Below are 17,940 nucleotides of genomic sequence, written 5' to 3' on the forward strand. Positions count from 1 at the left end.
ATCTATAGAGACTGATGGGAGAGGAGGAGGACAGGTGGAGATCTATAGAGACTGATGGAAGAGGAGGACAGGAGGAGATCTATAGAGACTGATGGGAGAGGACAGGAGGAGATCTATAGAGACTGATGGGAGAGGAGGAGGACAGGAGGAGATCTATAGAGATGAATGGGAGAGGAGGACAGGAGGAGATCTATAGAGACTGATGGGAGAGGAGGAGGACAGGAGGAGATCTATAGAGACTGATGGAGAGGAGGACAGGAGGAGATCTATAGAGACTGATGGAGAGGAGGACAGGAGGAGATCTATAGAGACTGATGGGAGAGGAGGACAGGAGGAGATCTATAGAGACTGATGGGAGAGGAGGACAGGAGGAGATCTATAGAGACTGATGGGAGAGGAGGACAGGAGGAGATCTATAGAGACTGATGGGAGAGGAGGACAGGAGGAGATCTATAGAGACTGATGGGAGAGGAGGGACAGAGGAGATCTATAGAGATGAATGGGAGAGGAGGAGGACAGGTGGAGATCTATAGAGACTGATGGGGAGGGAGGAGGGAACAGGAGGAGATCTATAGAACTGATGGGAGAGGAGGAGGACAGGAGGAGATCTATAGAGACTGATGGGAGAGGAGGAGGACAGGTGGAATCTATAGAGACTGATGGAGAGGAGGAGGACAGGAGGAGATCTATAAGACGATGGGAGAGGACAGGTGGAGATCTATAGAGACTGATGGGAGAGGAGGACAGGAGGAGATCTATAGAGACTGAGGAGAGAGGAAGACAGGTGGAGATCTATAGAGACTGAGAGGAGAGGACAGGTGGAGATCTATAGAGACTGATGGGAGAGGAGGACAGGAGGAGATCTATAGAGACTGATGGAAGAGGAGTGAGGACAGGAGGAATCTATAGAGACTGATGGAGAGGAAGGACAGGAGGAGATCTATAGAGACTGATGGAAGAGGAGGAGGACAGGAGGAGATCTATAGAGACTGATGGGAGAGGAGGACAGGAGGAGATCTATAAGACTGGATGGGAGAGGAGGAGGACAGGAGGAGATCTATAGAGACTGATGGGAGAGAAGGACAGGAGGAGATCTATAGAGACTGATGGGAGAGGAGGACAGGAGGAGATCTATAGAGACTGATTGGAGAGGAGGAGGACAGGTGGAGATCTATAGAGACTGATGGGAGAGGAGGAGGACAGGTGGAGATCTATAGAGACTGATGGGAGAGGAGGACAGGAGGAGATCTATAGAGACTGATGGGAGAGAAGGACAGGAGGAGATCTATAGAGACTGATGGGAGAGGAGGAGGACAGGTGGAGATCTATAGAGACTGATGGAGAGGAGGACAGGAGGAGATCTATAGAGACTGATGGGAGAGGAGGAGGACAGGAGGAGATCTATAGAGATGAATGGGAGAGGAGGACAGGTGGAGATCTATAGAGACTGATGGGAGAGGAGGACAGGAGGAGATCTATAGAGACTGATGGGAGAGGACAGGTGGAGATCTATAGAGACTGATGGGAGAGGACAGGTGGAGATCTATAGAGACTGATGGGAGAGGAGGACAGGTGGAGATCTATAGAGACTGATGGGAGAGGACAGGTGGAGATCTATAGAGACTGATGGGACAGGAGGACAGGAGGAGATCTATAGAGACTGATGGGACAGGAGGACAGGTGGAGATCTATAGAGACTGATGGGAGAGGAGGAGGACCGGAGGAGATCTATAGAGACTGATGGGAGAGGAGGAGGACAGGAGGAGATCTATAGAGACTGATGGGAGAGGAGGAGGACAGGAGGAGATCTATAGAGACTGATGGGAGAGGAGGAGGACAGGAGGAGATCTATAGAGACTGATGGGAGAGGAGGAGGACAGGAGGAGATCTATAGAGACTTATGGAAGAGGAGGACAGGTGGAGATCTATAGAGACTGATGGGAGAGGAGGACAGGTGGAGATCTATAGAGACTGATGGGAGAGGAGGACAGGAGGAGATCTATAGAGACTGATGGGAGAGGACAGGAAGAGATCTATAGAGACTGATGGGAGAGAAGGACAGGAGGAGATCTATAGAGACTGATGGGAGAGGAGGAGGACAGGAGGAGATCTATAGAGACTGATGGGAGAGGAGGAGGACAGGTGGAGATCTATAGAGACTGATGGAAGAGGAGGACAGGAGGAGATCTATAGAGACTGATGGGAGAGGACAGGAGGAGATCTATAGAGACTGATGGGAGAGGAGGAGGACAGGAGGGAGATCTATAAGAATGAATGGGAGAGGAGGACAGGAGGGAGATCTATAGAGACTGATGGGAGAGGAGGAGGACAGGAGGAGATCTATAGAGACTGATGGAGAGGAGGACAGGAGGAGATCTATAGAGACTGATGGAGAGGAGGACAGGAGGAGATCTATAGAGACTGATGGGAGAGGAGGACAGGAGGAGATCTATAGAGACTGATGGGAGAGGAGGACAGGAGGAGATCTATAGAGACTGATGGGAGAGGAGGACAGGAGGAGATCTATAGAGACTGATGGGAGAGGAGGACAGGAGGAGATCTATAGAGACTGATGGGAGAGGAGGACAGGAGGAGATCTATAGAGATGAATGGGAGAGGAGGAGGACAGGTGGAGATCTATAGAGACTGATGGGAGAGGAGGAGGACAGGAGGAGATCTATAGAGACTGATGGGAGAGGAGGAGGACAGGAGGAGATCTATAGAGACTGATGGGAGAGGAGGAGGACAGGTGGAGATCTATAGAGACTGATGGGAGAGGAGGAGGACAGGAGGAGATCTATAGAGACTGATGGGAGAGGACAGGTGGAGATCTATAGAGACTGATGGGAGAGGAGGAGGACAGGAGGAGATCTATAGAGACTGATGGGAGAGGAGGACAGGTGGAGATCTATAGAGACTGATGGGAGAGGACAGGTGGAGATCTATAGAGACTGATGGGAGAGGAGGACAGGAGGAGATCTATAGAGACTGATGGAAGAGGAGGAGGACAGGAGGAGATCTATAGAGACTGATGGGAGAGGAGGACAGGAGGAGATCTATAGAGACTGATGGAAGAGGAGGAGGACAGGAGGAGATCTATAGAGACTGATGGGAGAGGAGGACAGGAGGAGATCTATAGAGACTGATGGGAGAGGAGGAGGACAGGAGGAGATCTATAGAGACTGATGGGAGAGGAGGACAGGAGGAGATCTATAGAGACTGATGGGAGAGGAGGAGGACAGGTGGAGCTCTATAGAGACTGATGGGAGAGGACAGGTGGAGATCTATAGAGACTGATGGGAGAGGAGGAGGACAGGTGGAGATCTATAGAGACTGATGGGAGAGAAGGAGGACAGGTGGAGATCTATAGAGACTGATGGGAGAGAAGGACAGGTGGAGATCTATAGAGACTGATGGGAGAGGAGGAGGACAGAAGGAGATCTATAGAGACTGATGGGAGAGGAGGACAGGAGGAGATCTATAGAGACTGATGGGAGAGGAGGAGGACAGGAGGAGATCTATAGAGACTGATGGGAGAGGAGGAGGACAGGAGGAGATCTATAGAGACTGATGGAAGAGGAGGACAGGAGGAGATCTATAGAGACTGATTGGAGAGGAGGAGGACAGGTGGAGATCTATAGAGACTGATGGGACAGGAGGACAGGAGGAGATCTATAGAGACTGATGGGAGAGGAGGAGGACAGGAGGAGATCTATAGAGACTGATGGGAGAGGAGGACAGGAGGAGATCTATAGAGACTGATGGGAGAGGAGGAGGACAGGAGGAGATCTATAGAGACTGATGGGAGAGGAGGAGGACAGGAGGAGATCTATAGAGACTGATGGGAGAGGAGGAGGACAGGAGGAGATCTATAGAGACTGATGGGAGAGGAGGAGGACAGGAGGAGATCTATAGAGACTGATGGGAGAGGAGGAGGACAGGAGGAGATCTATAGAGACTGATGGGAGAGGAGGAGGACAGGAGGAGATCTATAGAGACTGATGGGAGAGGAGGAGGACAGGAGGAGATCTATAGAGACTGATGGGAGAGGAGGACAGGAGGAGATCTATAGAGACTGATGGGACAGGAGGACAGGAGGAGATCTATAGAGACTGATGGGAGAGGAGGAGGACAGGAGGAGATCTATAGAGACTGATGGGAGAGGAGGAGGACAGGAGGAGATCTATAGAGACTGATGGGAGAGGAGGACAGGAGGAGATCTATAGAGACTGATGGGAGAGGAGGAGGACTATACCATGGTGGAGGGGGGTTGGTGATAGATAAATAGCTGCTACCTGACAGGCCGGTAATGTCCATTCTGGGCAGATGTTTGGCCTTCAGTACCACCACCGTCATCCTCTGTGCCACCGGCTGATAGGACAATGACACCTGGAGCTCACCGCGGCTGACGCATTTCTATGACAACAAGGGTAGAGGTCACCATGTGAACACATGTAGTCAGAGGGTGGTCATCAGATCCCCTACTATCCTCACCATCATCACAGCATGTCCCACCTCCAAATAGTCACCAAGAAGTGCAGAATGATCCCCCTAGTCATAACACAGACCCCTAGCCTCATAGTCATCATGCCCGCCCCCGCGGTCCTGCCATCACCTGTCACCACACTAACCTCTACCCTCACCGCCCCCGCGGTCCTGCCATCACCTGTCACCACACTAATCACTACCCTCACCGCCCCCGCGGTCCTGCCATCACCTGTCACCACACTAATCACTACCCTCACCGCCCCCGCGGTCCTGCCATCACCTGTCACCACACTAACCTCTACCCTCACTGCCCCCGCGGTCCTGCCATCACCTGTCACCACACTAATCACTACCCTCACCGCCCCCGCGGTCCTGCCATCACCTGTCACCACACTAACCACTACCCTCACCGCCCCCGCGGTCCTGCCATCACCTGTCACCACACTAACCTCTACCCTCACTGCCCCCGCGGTCCTGCCATCACCTGTCACCACACTAATCACTACCCTCACCGCCCCTGCCATCACCTGTCACCACACTAACCACTACCCTCACCGCCCCTGCCATCACCTGTCACCACACTAACCACTACCCTCACCGCCCCTGCCATCACCTGTCACCACACTAACCACTACCCTCACCGCCCCTGCCATCACCTGTCACCACACTAACCACTACCCTCACCGCCCCCGCAGTCCTGCCATCACCTGTCACCACACTAACCACTACCCTCACCGCCCCCGCGGTCCTGCCATCACCTGTCACCACACTAACCACTACTCTCACCGCCCCTGCCATCACCTGTCACCACACTAACCACTACCCTCACCGCCCCTGCCATCACCTGTCACCACACTAACCACTACCCTCACCGCCCCTGCCATCACCTGTCACCACACTAACCTCCACCCTCACCACCCCCACGGTCCTGCCATCACCTGTCACCACACTAACCTCCACCCTCACCACCCCCGCGATCCTGCCATCACCTGTCACCACACTAACCTCCACCCTCACCGCCCCCGCGGTCCTGCCATCACCTGTCACCACACTAACCACTACCCTCACCGCCCCAGTGGTCCTGCCATCACCTGTCACCACACTAACCACTACCCTCACCGCCCCTGCCATCACCTGTCACCACACTAACCACTACCCTCACCGCCCCCGCAGTCCTGCCATCACCTGTCACTACACTAACCTCCACCCTCACCGCCCTGCCATCACCTGTCACCACACTAACCTCCACCCTCACCGCCCCCGCGGTCCTGCCATCACCTGTCACCACACTAACCACTACCCTCACCGCCCCTGCCATCACCTGTCACCACACTAACCTCCACCCTCACCACCCCCGCGGTCCTGCCATCACCTGTCACCACACTAACCACTACCCTCACCGCCCCCACGGTCCTGCCATCACCTGTCACCACACTAACCACTACCCTCACCGCCCCAGCGGTCCTGCCATCACCTGTCACCACACTAACCACTACCCTCACCGCCCCCGCAGTCCTGCCATCACCTGTCACCACACTAACCTCCACCCTCACCGCCCTGCCATCACCTGTCACCACACTAACCTCCACCCTCACCGCCCCCGCGGTCCTGCCATCACCTGTCACCACAATAACCTCCACCCTCACCGCCCCCGCGGTTCTGCCATCACCTGTCACCACACTAACCTCTACCCTCACCGCCCCCGCGGTCCTGCCATCACCTGTCACCACACTAACCTCTACCCTCACCGCCCCCGCGGTCCTGCCATCACCTGTCACCACACTAACCTCCACCCTCACCGCCCCCGCGGTCCTGCCATCACCTGTCACCACACTAACCACTACCCTCACCGCCCCCGGTCCTGCCATCACCTGTAACCACACTAACCACTACCCTCACCGCCCCCGCGGTCCTGCCATCACCTGTCACCACACTAACCTCTACCCTCACCGCCCCCGCGGTCCTGCCATCACCTGTCACCACACTAACCACTACCCTCACCACCCCCACGGTCCTGCCATCACCTGTCACCACAATAACTTCTACCCTCACCGCCCCTGCCATCACCTGTCACCACACTAACCTCTACCCTCACCGCCCCCGCGGTCCTGCCATCACCTGTCACCACACTAACCTCCACCCTCACCGCCCTGCCATCACCTGAATGTTCCTCCTGACAATGTCTCTGGTGATCTGCACCCTCCCGGTGCTGGGGTCCACCCCAGACAGTGGCACCATCACTTCCCCAATGACGTCATCTCTGGAGAAACGGTCAAAGCTGAGCACCAGGAAGTGGAGCAGCAGGTCCTGCAGCTGGCTGTACGGAATACCGTAGAAGGTGAAAGTCTCGTCAAACACCGGGTCCAGAGTCTTCCGTAAGACACGCGTCTTGACCCGATGTTTCTTATCCGGCAGGATGGTCATCTTGATGTAGGGGTCGGAACCCCGGGAGTGTTCGTCCATGACCGGGAGGCCGTGAGCCTCCTGTATGGTCACCACCAAGGCTTTCTTGGGGAAGTTGTAGTCCACAGAGATAGTGAGCGCCCCCAGTGGCAGCTCCTGGTCAGGAGAGGAGGGGGATGGTGTCTTACTGAGGCTGGAGCTTACACTCGGACTGACTTCCTCCCCGTAGCTTGTGTCCACAGGCAGTTGGCTGACGGCGGTGGCCAGGCCATTAACACCCTTCTCTGACCCCATGAGACCGGCCTCTGCGCTGCCACCATCTGGCCGAGGCTTGTCTCTGCGCACACGGAAGGTCTTCTTCTTGTTGCTGAGCGTCTCAGGGTAGATACTGATCCCCTTCAGCATGTGGATGAACTTGTATGGAGGATTCTTATACTTCTTGTCTACACGACTGTGACAGCAGCTCCAGATAAAGACCGCCACCGAGACTGACACCACCAGCACCGCCGCTCCAACAAACCCTGCCGCGATGGGGGACATGTCTGCGGAGGAGAGCGGGACACGTGCTTCATACTGGGAACATGTCAGCCGACCATCCATCACACGAGACGTCACCACATACAGGTGTGACATCACCACATACACGTATGACATCACCACATACACCGCACATACAGGTGTGACATCACCGCATACACGGCACATACAGGTGTGACATCACCGCATACACGGCACATACAGGTGTGACATCACCGCATACACCGCACATACAGGTGTGACATCACCGCATACACCGCACATACAGGTGTGACATCACCACATACACCGCACATACAGGTGTGACATCACCACATACACGGCACATACAGGTGTGACATCACCGCATACACGGCACATACAGGTGTGACATCACCGCATACACCGCACATACAGGTGTGACATCACCGCATACACCGCACATACAGGTGTGACATCACCGCATACACCGCACATACAGGTGTGACATCACCGCATACACCGCACATACAGGTGTGACATCACCACATACACCGCACATACAGGTGTGACATCACCACATACACCGCACATACAGGTGTGACATCACCACATACACAGGTGTGACATCACCACATACACGGCACATACAGGTGTGACATCACCGCATACACGGCACATACAGGTGTGACATCACCGCATACACGGCACATACAGGTGTGACATCACCACATACACGGCACATACAGGTGTGACATCACCGCATACACCGCACATACAGGTGTGACATCACCGCATACACCGCACATACAGGTGTGACATCACCGCATACACCGCACATACAGGTGTGACATCACCACATACACCGCACATACAGGTGTGACATCACCACATACACAGGTGTGACATCACCACATACACGGCACATACAGGTGTGACATCACCGCATACACCGCACATACAGGTGTGACATCACCACATACACCGCACATACAGGTGTGACATCACCACATACACAGGTGTGACATCACCACATACACGGCACATACAGGTGTGACATCACCGCATACACGGCACATACAGGTGTGACATCACCGCATACACCACACATACAGGTGTGACATCACCGCATACACCGCACATACAGGTGTGACATCACCACATACACGGCACATACAGGTGTGACATCACCACATACACGGCACATACAGGTGTGACATCACCGCATACACGGCACATACAGGTGTGACATCACCACATACACCGCACATACAGGTGTGACATCACCACATACACCGCACATACAGGTGTGACATCACCGCATACATGGCACATACAGGTGTGACATCACCGCATACACCGCACATACAGGTGTGACATCACCACATACACGGCACATACAGGTGTGACATCACCGCATACACCGCACATACAGGTGTGACATCACCGCATACACCGCACATACAGGTGTGACATCACCGCATACACCGCACATACAGGTGTGACATCACCGCATACACCGCACATACAGGTGTGACATCACCACATACACCGCACATACAGGTGTGACATCACCACATACACCGCACATACAGGTGTGACATCACCGCATACACCGCACATACAGGTGTGACATCACCACATACACCGCACATACAGGTGTGACATCACCGCATACACCGCACATACAGGTGTGACATCACCACATACACCGCACATACAGGTGTGACATCACCGCATACACCGCACATACAGGTGTGACATCACCACATACACCGCACATACAGGTGTGACATCACCACATACACAGGTGTGACATCACCACATACACCGCACATACAGGTGTGACATCACCACATACACCGCACATACAGGTGTGACATCACCACATACACAGGTGTGACATCACCGCATACACGGCACATACAGGTGTGACATCACCGCATACACCGCACATACAGGTGTGACATCACCACATACACAGGTGTGACATCACCACATACACAGGTGTGACATCACCACATACACAGGTGTGACATCACCGCATACACGGCACATACAGGTGTGACATCACCGCATACACCGCACATACAGGTGTGACATCACCACATACACAGGTGTGACATCACCACATACACAGGTGTGACATCACCACATACACAGGTGTGACATCACCACATACAGTCCTGGTCTCCACAGATGACGTCACTCTTACATACACAGTATCGGGCCGGGTGACGTCACCATAACAACAAGGCCGCTGCTCCCGGGGAGGCTGAGGCTGGGCAGGGGCGTCAGGGTGACCCCGGGGGCCACATCCCGTGCTAGGGGCCCTCATCCGGGTGTGGCCCTTAGATCTCAGCATCACGGAGACCGGTGCATCAGTCGCGGCAGACACTTACCGAAGCTCGGGGTGAGGCTGGTGATCTCCGCCATGGCGACCGTGTGTGCTGCACCGGGGCCTTCACTTCATGTCCCGTACACCGGACGCTGCTCCCGGGGATGCGGCCGCCGCTGCCCCTGTGGTCCTGATGAGAGCCGGCCCCTCCCCGCCGCCTCCGGAGACTCACGAAGAGCCGAAGCTGAAGTCCCGCCTACCACCCGAACCCCACCCGGCGCCTCATCCGGAGAAACCCGAACAGACGAAGGTACGACAGCCGCTCGAACCCCACCCGGCGCCTCATCCGGAGAAACCCGAACAGACGAAGGTACGCCAGCGACCCGAACCCCACCCGGCGCCTCATCCGGAGAAACCCGAACAGACGAAGGTACGCCAGCGACCCGAACCCCACCCGGCGCCTCATCCGGAGAAACCCGAACAGACGAAGGTACGCCAGCGACCCGAACCCCACCCGGCGCCTCATCCGGAGAAACCCGAACAGACGAAGGTACGACAGCCACCCGAACCCCACCCGGCGCCTCATCCGGAGAAACCCGAACAGCCGGCATCTTGTCATTACTGTTGAACCCTTTGGGCCCTATTCCACTGGACGATTATTGTTCAGATTATCGTTAAATCATTTGAATCTAAACGATAATCGTTCGGTTGAAATGCAGTTAACAATTAACGACCGAACGAGAAATTGTTGATCGCTTTATAAGGCCCTATTCCACCGGACGATTATCGTTCGCATAATCGTTAATGATTAATGATCTCAAACGACCGCTATTGCGAAAGACCTGAAAACGTTCACTTATCGTTACTTATGATCGTATTTGCGATCGTTTTCGCTTCGCTATTTCTTCGTTATTGCGTTCGTATCTACCGCAAACGACTAAACGACGTCTTATGGTCCTTTTACACGGAACGATTTATCGTTCGAATTAGCACAATAACGTATGTGTAAACGCAGTGAACGATCAAACGACGAGCAAGAAATCGTTCATTTTGATCTTTCAACATGTTCTCAAATCGTCGTTGATCGTTCGCAAAAAATTCGCAGGTCGTTCAGTGTGAACAGTCGTCCAGCGATTTCCCCTATGTGTGAGATGGGCTTAACCCTTTGAGGACCAGGCCCAAAAGGACCCAGAGGAGCGCAGAAAGTTTCATCTTTGCGCTTTCGTTTTTCCCTCCGCCCCTTCTAAGAGCTCCAGCGCTCTGTTTACTATCTACAGGCCGTGTAATGGCGTCTATCATTCTACCATAACATGTATGAGGGAACCCCAAATATATCATGTATGATGGAACCCCAAATATTATGTATGATGGAACCCCAAATATATTATGTATGATGGAACCCCAAATATTATGTATGATGGAACCCCAAATATATCATGTATGACGGAACCCCAAATATATTATGTATGATGGAACCCCAAATATATTATGTATGATGGAACCCCAAATATATTATGTATGATGGAACCCCAAATATATCATGTATGATGGAACCCCAAATATTATGTATGACAGAACCCCAAATATATCATGTATGATGGAACCCCAAATATATTATGTATGAGGGAACCCCAAATATATTATGTATGATGGAACCCCAAATATATTATGTATGACGGAACCCCAAATATATTATGTATGACGGAACCCCAAATATATTATGTATGATGGAACCCCAAATATATCATGTATGATGGAACCCCAAATATATTATGTATGACGGAACCCCAAATATATTATGTATGATGGAACCCCAAATATATTATGTATGACGGAACCCCAAATATATTATGTATGATGGAACCCCAAATATTATGTATGATGGAACCCCAAATATTATGTATGATGGAACCCCAAATATATCATGTATGACGGAACCCCAAATATATTATGTATGATGGAACCCCAAATATATCATGTATGACGGAACCCAAAATATTATGTATGACAGAACCCCAAATATATTATGTATGATGGAACCCCAAATATATTATGTATGACGGAACCCCAAATATATTATGTATGATGGAACCCCAAATATTATGTATGATGGAACCCCAAATATATCATGTATGATGGAACCCGAAATATATCATGTATGATGGAACCCCAAATATATCATGTATGATGGAACCCCAAATATATCATGTATGAGGGAACCCCCCCAAATATATCATGTATGATGGAACCCCAAATATATTATGTATGACGGAACCCCAAATATATTATGTATGACGGAACTCCAACTATATTATGTATGATGGAACCCCAAATATATCATGTATGACAGAACCCCAAATATTATGTATGATGGAACCCCAAATATATTATGTATGATGGAACCCCAAATATATAATGTATGACGGAACCCCAAATATATTATGTATGACGGAACCCCAAATATATTATGTATGACGGAACCCCAAATATATTATGTATGATGGAACCCCAAATATATTATGTATGAGGGAACCCCAAATATATCATGTATGATGGAACCCCAAATATATCATGTATGACGGAACCCCAAATATATCATGTATGATGGAACCCCAAATATATCATGTATGATGGAACCCCAAATATATCATGTATGACGGAACCCCAAATATATCATGTATGACGGAACCCCAAATATATCATGTATGATGGAACCCCAAATATATTATGTATGATGGAACCCCAAATATATAATGTATGACGGAACCCCAAATATATTATGTATGACGGAACCCCAAATATATCATGTATGATGGAACCCCAAATATATTATGTATGATGGAACCCCAAATATATCATGTATGATGGAACCCCAAATATATTATGTATGACGGAACCCCAAATATATCATGTATGATGGAACCCCCCAAATATATTATGTATGACGGAACCCCAAATATATCATGTATGACGGAACCCCAAATATATCATGTATGATGGAACCCCAAATATATTATGTATGATGGAACCCCAAATATATTATGTATGATGGAACCCCAAATATATTATGTATGATGGAACCCCAAATATATCATGTATGACGGAACCCCAAATATTATGTATGATGGAACCCCAAATATATTATGTATGATGGAACCCCAAATATATCATGTATGATGGAACCCCAAATATATTATGTATGACGGAACCCCAAATATATTATGTATGACGGAACCCCAAATATATTATGTATGATGGAACCCCAAATATATCATGTATGACGGAACCCCAAATATATCATGTATGACGGAACCCCAAATATATTATGTATGATGGAACCCCAAATATATAATGTATGACGGAACCCCAAATATATTATGTATGATGGAACCCCAAATATATCATGTATGACGGAACCCCAAATATATTATGTATGATGGAACCCCAAATATATTATGTATGACGGAACCCCAAATATATCATGTATGAGGGAACCCCAAATATATCATGTATGACGGAACCCCAAATATATTATGTATGATGGAACCCCAAATATATCATGTATGACGGAACCCCAAATATATTATGTATGATGGAACCCCAAATATATTATGTATGACGGAACCCCAAATATATCATGTATGACGGAACCCCAAATATATTATGTATGACGGAACCCCAAATATATCATGTATGAGGGAACCCCAAATATATCATGTATGAGGGAACCCCATATATATTATGTATGAGGGAACCCCAAATATATTATGTATGATGGAACCCCAAATATATTATGTATGACGGAACCCCAAATATATAATGTATGATGGAACCCCAAATATATCATGTATGACGGAACCCCAAATATATCATGTATGACGGAACCCCAAATATATTATGTATGATGGAACCCCAAATATATAATGTATGACGGAACCCCAAATATATTATGTATGATGGAACCCCAAATATATCATGTATGACGGAACCCCAAATATATTATGTATGATGGAACCCCAAATATATTATGTATGACGGAACCCCAAATATATCATGTATGAGGGAACCCCAAATATATCATGTATGACGGAACCCCAAATATATTATGTATGATGGAACCCCAAATATATCATGTATGACGGAACCCCAAATATATTATGTATGATGGAACCCCAAATATATTATGTATGACGGAACCCCAAATATATCATGTATGACGGAACCCCAAATATATTATGTATGACGGAACCCCAAATATATCATGTATGAGGGAACCCCAAATATATCATGTATGAGGGAACCCCAAATATATTATGTATGACGGAACCCCAAATATATTATGTATGATGGAACCCCAAATATATTATGTATGACGGAACCCCAAATATATAATGTATGACGGAACCCCAAATATATTATGTATGATGGAACCCCAAATATTATGTATGACGGAACCCCAAATATATTATGTATGACGGAACCCCAAATATAATATTTATGAAGATATAAATAGGTGAAATCGTAAAATAGAATGCAATATGGTAACGTTTGGGGGGTTCCTGTGTCTACGTAATGCACTATATGGTAAAAGCGACATGATACTATTACTCTATAGGTCAGTCCGAACACAACCATATGCAGGTTACACAGATTTTCTAATGTTATATATTTTTTTTTAATGAAATCCTTTTTTTTGGCAATTAAATATTAATAAAATGGGCCTATTGTGACGCTTATAACGGTTTTATTTTTTCACCTACGGGGCTGTATGGGGTGTCATTTTTTCCGCCATGATCTCTAGTTTTTATTAATACCATATTTGTGAAGATCGGACGTTTTGATCACTTTTTATTCATTTTTTTTTTATATATAATGTAACAATAAATCGGTAATCTGCGCACTTTTTTCCCTCTTTTCGTGTACGCCGTTTACCGTTCGCAATGACGCTTGTTATATTTTAATAGATCGGACAATTACGCACGCTACGGTATATTATATGTTTATTTGTTTATTTATTTTTATATGTTTTATTTATATAATGGGAAATGGGGGGTGATTTAATCTTTTATTGGGGGAGGGGTTTTGGGGTAGTGTGTTGGTGTTTTTAACTTCTTTTTTTTTACACATTTAAAGTCCCTTTGGGGGACTTGTACATACAGTACTTAGATTTTTACACTGATCATTGCTAGGCCATAGGCCTAGCATTGATCAGTGTTATAGGCGCTCTGCTCATTGAGCCTGCCTGTGGCCATAGGCATAGCATTGATCAGTGTGATAGGCGCTCTGCTCATTGAGCCTGCCTGTGGCCATAGGCATAGCATTGATCAGTGTTATCGGCGATCTGCTCATTGAGCCTGTCTGTGGCCATAGGCATAGCATTGATCAGTGTGATAGGCGCTCCGCTCATTGAGCCTGCCTGTGGCCATAGGCCTAGCATTGATCAGTGTTATCGGTAATCTGCTCATTGAGCCTGTCTGTGGCCATAGCATTGATCAGTGTTATCGGGGCTCTGCTCATTGAGCTTGCCTGTGGCCATAGGCATAGCATTGATCAGTGTTATCGGCGATCTGCTCATTGAGCCTGTCTGTGGCCATAGGCATAGCATTGATCAGTGTGATAGGCAATGGCGGATTATAATGTAGGCGGTTTGGGCGGCCGCCAGGGGCCCGAGGCTCCGGGGGGGCCCATGCCTTGCCGCCCACATTATAATGCCGCCCGGGAGGCCCCCTCGCCACTGCACTCTTGTGACCGCAAGCATTGTTTCGCTTGCGGTCACAAGAGTCTCCGGCTGCCTCCGTCTGATGCGCGGCTGCCGGGGGTGTCCGGTCCTCTCCCCGGCAGCGCGCGCATCACACAGCTCCTAGTGCCGCCTGGGGCCCTGACTTCCGGTACCGAGAGCGCACGTACCAGAAATCAGGGCCCAGGCGGCACTAGGAGCTGTGTGATGCGCGCGCTGCCGGGGAGAGGACGGGACACCCCTGGCAGCCGCGCATCAGCCGGAGAGAGGATCGACGGGGGAACGCAGGGTAGGTGAGTTATATTTTGTTATTTTTGTGTTATTTACTCACTGGGGGGCATCTATAAAGGGGGGGAAAAGGGGGGCCAGCTATAAGGGGGGGGGAGAGAGGGGGATCATCTATAAGGGAGGGGGGAGAGGGGGACCATCTATAAGGGAGGGGGGAGAGGGGGACCATCTATAAGGGAGGGGGGAGAGGGGGACCATCTATAAGGGGGGGGGGAGAGGGGGACTATCTATAAGGGGGGAGAGGGGGACCATCTATAAGGGGGGAGAGGGGGACCAGCTATAAGGGGGGAGAGGGGGACCATCTATAAGGGAGGGGGGAGAGGGGGACCATCTATAAGGGGGGAGAGGGGGACCATCTATAAGGGAGGGGGGAGAGGGGGACCATCTATAAGGGGGGAGAGGGGGACCATCTATAAGGGAGGGGGGGAGAGGGGGACCATCTATAAAGGGAGGGGGGAGAGGGGGACCAGATATAAGGGGGGAAAAGAGGACCAGCTATAAGGGGGGAGAGGGGGACCATCTATAAGGGGGGAAAGAGGGGGACCATCTATAAGGGGGGAAGAGGGGGACCATCTATAAGGGGGGAGAGGGGGACCATCTATAAGGGAGGGGGGAGAGGGGGACCATCTATAAAGGGAGGGGGGGAGAGGGGGACCAGATATAAGGGGGGAAAAGAGGACCAGCTATAAGGGGGGAGAGGGAAGAGGGGGACCATCTATAAGGGGGGAAAGAGGGGGACCATCTATAAGGGGGGAAAGAGGGAGACCATCTATAAAGGGGGACTATCTCCTATAGGATCAGCCCCCTCCTCTCCTGACATCCTCTGTGCTGCTGGGACCTCCCCTATAGATCAGCACCCTCCTCTCCTGACATCCTCTGTGCTGCTGTGACCTTGGGGGGGGCAACATCAGGGGACCAGGTGAGGTGGCGATATGTTTATTGGGGGCAGTGGAGGTGGGGTGGGCAATGCTTACTGGGGGTAGCAGCAAGGGACCAAACATTATGTTTATTGGGGCCAGCAGGGAGGGGAGGCAGGCAGGCAGTGTTTATAGGGGACAGTGGGGGGGGGGGGGGGACGCAGTAGCAGATTATAATGTGGGCGAATTGACTGGGGGGGGGGCCCAGGTTGGGTGGACAGCCCGGGGCCCAGGGTACATTTAATCCGCCACTGGTGATAGGCGATCTGCTCATTGAGCCTGCCTGTGGCCATAGGCCTAGCATTGATCAGTGTTATCGGTAATCTGCTCATTGAGCCTGCCTGTGGCCATAGGCATAGCATTGATCAGTGTTATCGGTAATCTGCTCATTGAGCCTGCCTGTGGCCATAGGCATAGCATTGATCAGTGTTATCGGTGATCTGCTCATTGAGCCTGCCTGTGGCCATAGGCCTAGCATTGATCAGTGTTATCGGTAATCTGCTCATTGAGCCTGTCTGTGGCCATAGGCCTAGCATTGATCAGTGTTATCGGTAATCTGCTCATTGAGCCTGCCTGTGGCCATAGGCCTAGCATTGATCAGTGTTATCGGTAATCTGCTCATTGAGCCTGCCTGTGGCCATAGGCATAGCATTGATCAGTGTTATCGGCGATCTGCTCATTGAGCCTGCCTGTGGCCATAGGCATAGCATTGATCAGTGTTATCGGCGCTCTGCTCATTGAGCCTGCCTGTGGCCATAGGCATAGCATTGATCAGTGTTATCGGCGATCTGCTCATTGAGCCGGCCTGTGGCCATAGCATTGATCAGTGTTATCGGTAATCTGCTCATTGAGCCTGCCTGTGGCCATAGGCCTAGCATTGATGAGTTTTATCACACTGCGGGGGTCCCGATCGGTAAGTGACAGGGGACTCCCCCTGTCACTTACACTTAAACGCCGGAGTTAATGACACGCGGCGGCGCGATCGCTGCAGCGTGTCATTACCGGTGAGGTCCCGGCTGCTGATTGCAGCTGCCCCCCACCTGCTATGAAGCGCACTTCGCTCCGGAGCGCGCTTCATAGCCAGAAAAACACCGAGGACGTACAGTTACGCCCTAGGTCGTTTGGGGACAGACTTCCATGGTGTAACTATACGCCCTGGGTCGTCTAAGGGTTAAACGATCGCAAAACAATCGCATAGCGAATTTTCCGTACGATGTATCGTTCCGTCTAAACGCTGATCGTTATAAAAAAAACATTGTTCATTCAAAATCGTT

At 50.3% G+C, this 17,940-nt stretch overlaps 1 protein-coding gene across 2 annotated transcripts in view; it reads right to left on the reverse strand.

The window, feature by feature from the left end:
- SYT11 (synaptotagmin 11) overlaps positions 1-9,905 on the reverse strand; it is a 33,103-nt gene extending 23,198 nt beyond the window's left edge. Inside the window, exons 1-3 of one of the 2 annotated variants that reach the window (XM_069950302.1) lie at positions 9,789-9,905; positions 6,649-7,433; positions 4,296-4,416 (exon numbers count right to left, since the gene is read on the reverse strand). In XM_069950302.1, the coding sequence (XP_069806403.1) occupies positions 4,296-4,416; positions 6,649-7,433; positions 9,789-9,822 (940 nt within the window). In that variant the 5' untranslated portion in view covers positions 9,823-9,905. Of the gene's footprint in view, positions 1-4,292; positions 4,417-6,648; positions 7,434-9,788 lie in introns of both variants that reach the window. The other variant, XM_069950301.1, reaches the window with a different exon arrangement.
- Between the last annotated feature and the right edge of the window lie 8,035 nt (positions 9,906-17,940).

The sequence above is a fragment of the Dendropsophus ebraccatus genome, chromosome 13 (genome assembly GCF_027789765.1).
Source record: "Dendropsophus ebraccatus isolate aDenEbr1 chromosome 13, aDenEbr1.pat, whole genome shotgun sequence".
Lineage (NCBI taxonomy): Eukaryota > Metazoa > Chordata > Amphibia > Anura > Hylidae > Dendropsophus > Dendropsophus ebraccatus.